This window comes from Cervus elaphus, chromosome 1 (genome assembly GCF_910594005.1).
Source record: "Cervus elaphus chromosome 1, mCerEla1.1, whole genome shotgun sequence".
In the NCBI taxonomy this organism is placed as follows: domain Eukaryota; kingdom Metazoa; phylum Chordata; class Mammalia; order Artiodactyla; family Cervidae; genus Cervus; species Cervus elaphus.
This window is the reverse complement of record NC_057815.1, coordinates 92,141,132-92,147,747: the sequence shown is the minus strand read 5'-3', so window position 1 is coordinate 92,147,747 and position 6,616 is coordinate 92,141,132. Positions and strand designations below refer to the sequence as shown.

General features: G+C 38.3%; 1 protein-coding gene across 1 annotated transcript; it reads right to left on the bottom strand.

The window, feature by feature from the left end:
• Positions 1-4,976: 4,976 nt before the first annotated feature.
• On the bottom strand, positions 4,977-5,915 carry LOC122700000 (olfactory receptor 1052-like). Its single transcript, XM_043912511.1, has one exon. It carries the CDS (start codon positions 5,913-5,915, stop codon positions 4,977-4,979), a length of 939 nt encoding a protein of 312 aa, XP_043768446.1.
• Positions 5,916-6,616: the final 701 nt, after the last annotated feature.

Below are 6,616 nucleotides of genomic sequence, written 5' to 3'. Positions count from 1 at the left end.
AAAACACATCTCTAATTCTACTTGTTGCACTAGAGATTTAAAAAGAGAAATAAAATCTATTATACATGGACTATATTGGTTAAAGGCGGTCAGCATATTAAGATGTTAGAAAGAAAGAAATTGTACTACATTTCCCCCCCTCTAGTATGTGTCCTGAAAAACGTAAACTTTCAAAAAACTGGGCTGTAAACATCAAATTTCCATCCATTATCTTACTTTTTTCAACATACTTTTATTGAGCAACTATTAAATAACAGATACTGTGCTTTATGGGGGAATACAAAGATGAGAATAAAATCATCTCACTTTTGCATCCCTTAGAGTTGGTTGCCTCCTTCAAGATTCAAAATTTGTCTCAGTTCTTCAGTATTCTGACATTTGATGAGCTAAAGATATTGTGGTTACCATTGTATAAATGGTTTAAGGACTTTGTTGGACCAAGCTATAGGGTGAATGTGTGCGAGCGTGCTAAGTCACTTCAGTCATGACCAAACCTTTGCAACCCTATGGACTGCAGCTCACCAGGCTCCTCTGTCCATGGGGATTCTCCAGGCAAGAATACTGGAGTTGGTTCCTGTGCCCTCCTCTAGGGATCTTCCCAACCCAGGATGGAACCTTCGGCTCATGTCTTCTACCTCAGCAAGAAGGTTCTTTACCATGTAATAAATGCTTGCTCAATTCAGTTCATATTTCCTATAAACCCATTTATAAGAGAGTGAAAAAGCTGGCTTGAAACTCAACATTAAAACAAACAAACAAACAAACAAAATGAAGAACATGACATCTAGTCCCACCACTTCATGGAAAATAGAAGGGGAAAAAGTGGAAGCATTGACAGATTTTATTTTCTTGGGCTCCAAAATCACTGCAGGCAGTGACTGCAGCTATGAAACTGAAAAATGCTTGCTCCTTGGAAGAAAAGCTGTGACAAACCTAGACAGTGTGTTAGAAAGCAGAGACATCACTTGCTGACAAAGATCCATAACATCAAAGCTGTGGCTTCTCTATTAGCCATGTAGGGACTAAGAGTTAGAACATGAGTTACACCATGTGAGAGTTAGCCCACAAAGAAGGCTGAGTGCTAAAGAATTGATGCTTTCAAATTGTGGTGCTGGAGAAGACTCTTAAGAGTCCCTTGGACTGCAAGGAGATCAAACCAGTCCATCCTAAAGGAAATCAACCCTGAGTATTCATTGGAAGGACTGATGCTGAAGCTCCAAACTTTGGCCACCTGATGTGAGGAGCTGACTCATTAGAAAAGACCCTGATGCTGGGAAAGACTGAGGCAACAGGAGAAGTGGGTGCCAGAGGATGAGATGGTTGGACAGCATTACTGTCTCAACGGACGTGAATTTGAGCAATAGTGAATGACAGGAGCTTGGCATGCTGCAGTCCATGGGGTTGCAAAGAGTCAGATATGATTTAACAACAACTATAGCAAGAAAATAAACCCACTTTGGGTTCTGGCTGTCAATCAGCTATATTTTTAACTTTTTATTAGATATTTGCAGACTTACAGATGCACCTTACCTTGCTCAGGAAAGCTAACAGCTTACATGATTATAGCATAATTATTAGCATAAAGAAGAAATAAAGAGTTTACTTAATTTTACCAGTGTTTACACTAATTTCTTTTTTCCTGTTCCAAGATCCGAGTCAGAATAGCATGCTGCACTTGCTCTAGCAGACACTAATGGAGGATAACATTATGTTAGCCTTTCTTCAGCTCTTGTCCTCTCCACCCATTTCACCTACAGATGTTTATTCTTCCTCTCTTTCTTGCTTAATTGAACTCTGAAAATGTTTACCCTCTAACTACACCCCTCCAAGACAACACTCTCTAACATTCCTTTCCTCTGGGGGCATTCCTCATTCCAGAAAGAGTATCACAGGATGATGACCTCAAGAAACATCAGAACCTGTCCTGGAGTCACCTGAGATCCTGGAATCACCCTAAAGATCTCGGTGCCTCCAGGAAAAGGAGAAGAATGCAAGACCATGTCAACCCTGATCCTTATCTTTAGCCCCACTTTCCATCCTGAAACTATAAGACCTCTTCCAGCTTCTGCGGAAGGGGGCGCAGTTCTGGAAGCTTTAGTTTGCTGTGGTTCCCCTTTGACTGGCAAAGTAATATAGCTACTCCTTTCTACTCCTCCGAAACTCTGTCGCCATATTGCTTCTTGATATTAGCAGAGAGGCTGTTTTTTTTTTTTTTGGCAACACAGTTAATGTCTTATCTCTTTAGTTTTCTGATATCAGTGATTGCCTCCTTTTCTTTCCTTTTTCTTCATGACCTTGATTCTTTTTAAAGAAATTGGTCAAATATTTTGAAGAATGTCTCTCAATTTATGTTAGCCTGTTTTTTTCTCATGACTAACTTGAAATTATTCATTATGGGAAAAAGTACCAAAAGCCCATATACATGCCTTGTTCACATTATCAGAGGATATATTACATTGATAAATATTTCTAGTAATATTAAACTTGGTCACTCAGTTAAGGTAGAGTCTGCTCGAATTCTTTACTGTAAAAATAAGATTCCTTCCTCTGTAATTTACATAAATATTTATATGTAAATATATATGTATGCAATAGTGACATTCTTACTTAAATTAATATCATTTACTATGTATTTTATATAGATTCATATATATGTAAGTAAACAGACTATGTAAAGTTATTTCATTTATACTTTTTGGAATCCATCAATAAGCTACATCTGCTGATTATCACGATCATGCTTTCATAGTAAATTTCCATTTCCCACATTCTTTCAACATATTTTAATTGAAAATATCCTCTAAGGGAGAGTTATTCTTATGCATTTATTTATACCAGTATGTACTTGTTTAGAAGTGTTTTGTCCTTTGAGGTTATTATCTAACACTGTCATCACTTATTTTGTTGTTCAAATTGTTCTAGCTTTGTTAGTGGAAACATCATTGTTCCTGTGTGCATGATTGTTTGTACATGCTTGTCATTTTCTCTTTATTTTTACTTCTTTTACCCTGGCAGCACAAGGTACTCCAGGTTTATTTTATATTTTCCTGGGGAAACAACCACTCTTCCAAGGACACCTGCTATCTTTTATGAGAGTTGGATGTTTGGAATCCAGGATATTTTATTTTCACTTGCATTTCATTTTCATGTGTGCATTTATATTTTTCCCTTAAGAACATATAACAAATTTTTAACATTTTTAATGTTTTTAAGTTTTCAAGTCCTTCTGATCATAATTTTATAAATGAAGACTCTATGCTTTAGTTGAAAATGTTTAGAACTGGGAAACATAATTCTGAGTTTGTGCTCAGAAAAACCATTTGCTCACTTTATGGCCATGTAGGCATTGATTCACAGTGTCCTTGTCTACAAAGTGACAATAGTAGTACCCACCTTACATTTTTGTGAAAATTAAATTAAATATATAAAATATACTGCATGATATTGAGATTTTACCAGGTATTCAATCAATACCTGAGTGGCTATTGATATATTCAATCAGTTCCCCGGTGGCTCAGATGGTAACGGATCTGCCTGCAATGTGGGCAACTTGAGTTTCATCCCTGGGTTGGGAAGGTCCCCTGGAGGGGGGCATGGCAACCTGCCCCAGTACTCTTGCCTGAGAATCCCAAGGACAGAGGAGCACGGCGGGCTACAGTCCACTGGGTCGCAAAGAGTCAGACGTGCCCGAGCGACTAAGCACACAGTTAGCCAATGTCTATCTCCTGTCCTTGATACAAATGCTTTATAATAGTCTATTACAACCACACATCCACACTGATTGAACTGTTTCCTCTACTGTTTGACTTTCACACTAATGATGATTTTTTGTTGTTTATTTTTATTAATTTTTTACATTTTTTTATTGGAGTATAATCGATTTACAATGTTGTGTTAGTTTCTCCTGTAGGTCGATGTGGAATTACAAAATACATGTAGGAAATTCTATTTGTTTATGTAAAATGGTAGGAGGACTATATACGAATATTTGAACATATGTGTGCTTGAATTCTACCTCTGAAATCTTGATGTTTTTTGATCTTGGTCAAGCTTTTAACTCTTTGTTTCCTCAACTATAAAATGGATTAGTTCTTCTAGAGTTTAAAAAAGAAGGAAAATTGAAACCACTCTCTGTAACTGATTTTTTTTTTTTTGGGGGGGATGCTTGGTATAGAAGCATGTATGTGTGGGTGTTTGTGTGATCACCATCTACTGGTTCATTATTATTCAATCAAAACTGAAAATCATATTTTATAACTGAACAGCCTGTAGAAGACGGTGTCAGTTTCCTACATAAGAAGTTAGAAGAGATTCAAAATAATAGTTTGGAGAGTGAAGGAGTCCAAAGTGTACACTGGCATGAAATTAGTGCATACTGGAGACACTTTGGATTCAACACAGAGAGACTTCTCAGAGCTTCCTTTATCTGACTGAAGGCAGAACTTCTGAGGGTGAGGCTGCATAAACCCCTCTCTTTGGGTCTGCTTTGTCTGCCAGGAAAAGACAGAGAAGGCCACCTGCCTCTATCATACACAAATGATGCCCCAGAATTTCTCATCTGCCATCTCTTCCCTTAGAAGTCTGTCTGTTTTTCTCACAGAAGCCATTTCTCACTCTCCCTTTCTTCTATTGTCAAATTATTGAACAAGTAAATTTTTTCTGTACTTTTATATACATATGAATAAACTTCATCTATTCTCCCATTAATCTACCTTTTGTCAATTTAATCCACAGCCCTTTAATTAATAAACCTGAGAAGGTAAAAGAAAAGGTTTCTTCCTTTGTATATGCACACACATAAAATGTAATGTAACGGATGGGCATCTGTTTCCAAATGCCAATGAAAAGTATGTTTGTGCATATGCTAATTTAAAATATCCTCCTTCTTTTCTCCAAAATTCTCACACATATTTAATCATGTACCCATATGTAGCATCAACTAATATTTTTTAAAAGTTTCTGCATGAAAATCATAGTCACTGAGCAAATATTTTTCTCATGATAATTCTTTTCATTGCTTCTTTGGCTTCTGTGTTCCTTACACTGTATGTCAGGAGATTTAGTATTGGCAGCAAAAGAGTATAGAACACAGACAAGATTTTGGCTTTCTCCTGTGGGTAGCTAGAGCTGGTCCCCAAATAAGTAAAAATCACTGTTCCATAGAAGAGACTGACTACCGTTAGGTGGGAGACACATGTGGAGAAGGCTTTGTATCTGCCTCTCAAAGACCGTGTCTTCAGGAGCGTGAGAAGGATTTCCAGATAGGAACTAACCACAATCAGAAAGGTAGCCACTGACGTGCTTCCAGAGAGGACAGTAAATAGAGCCTCGTTGTAATGGGTGTCAGAACAGGCAAGTTGGAAAAGCAGAGGGATATCACAGAAAAAGTGGTTAATGACGTTGTGCCCACAGAAGGACAGACTGAGCAAACCAGACAGGTGGGTGAGTGAGTTGGCACAACCCAGTAGATAGGAGGCAGTGACCAGGTGGATGCAGAAGGTGGGTGTCATGAGACCTTTATAGTGAAGAGGGCGGCAGACGGCAAGGTACCGGTCATAGGCCATGGCAGCCAAGAGGAAGCATTCCGTGGTCAGGAACAAGCTGACAAAGGAGTATTGAAGGAGGCAACCACTGTAGGAGATAGCTTTCTGTCCTGCTAAGTAGTTCACCAACAGCTTAGGGATAAAGACTGAGGAATAGCAGAAATCCAGGAAAGCCAACTGGCTAAGGAAAAAGTACTTGGGAGAGTGGAGTTGATCACTAACCAGGATGATGGCGATAATCCAGACATTGCCCAGGAAAGTAATGAGATAGATCAAGAGAAACAGCACAAATAGGACTGTATTCAGTTCAGGGTTATCAGTCAGCCCCAGGAGGATGAATTCAGTTATCCCACTGACATTGCTGTCAGCCATTTATGTGACTCCTCTAAGACTGATCTGCAGAGGGTAAGAGAAGAAAGAAAATAAGCAAAGGAACAACTTGAATATACGAATTCCATTTGCTAGTAGCTTTAGAAAACTGCATGGTTTTAGTTAACAATAATAACCTGAAAGTGAAAGTGAAGTGTTAGGCATCAGTCTTGTTCAGCTCTTTGTGGACTCATGAACCGTAAACCTGCAAGGCTCCTCTGTTCATGGAGCTCTGCAAGCAGGAGCACTGGACTGTGTTGACATTGCTTTCTCCAGAGGATGCTTCTGACCCAGGGATGGAACCTGGGTCTCCTGCATCGTAGGCAGATTATTTACTGTCTGAGCAACCAGGGAAGCCTCAATAATAATAATAATAATAATAATCTATAATAATCCAATTCTTTCAAGTATGAAAAGTTTACCAGATATAAAACTTTACTTGGTACAAAGTGTCACCAGTGCATGTAACCTGGCATTATGCATCATAAAAGAACCTCTAGAGAAATTAAAGTCCTCATGAAGGGCCCTAAGAGGAGTCTTTAACAAAGAAAATTCAGGGGATAGATCCTGGATAACAGTATAGTCCAAATTCCAGACATAGACAAGAATCTCCTATTTTAAGAAAGTACATCTGTTAACAAAGAGCAAAAAAAAATTAGTGTTTAGCAGGTAAATTCTTGAGACATCTAGCAAAATTATTCTCT

What these genes read in the sequence shown, in the direction of transcription:
- LOC122700000 (XM_043912511.1), bottom strand. Translation starts at nt 5,915, where the DNA reads ATGGCTGACAGCAATGTCAGTGGGATAACTGAATTCATCCTCCTGGGG.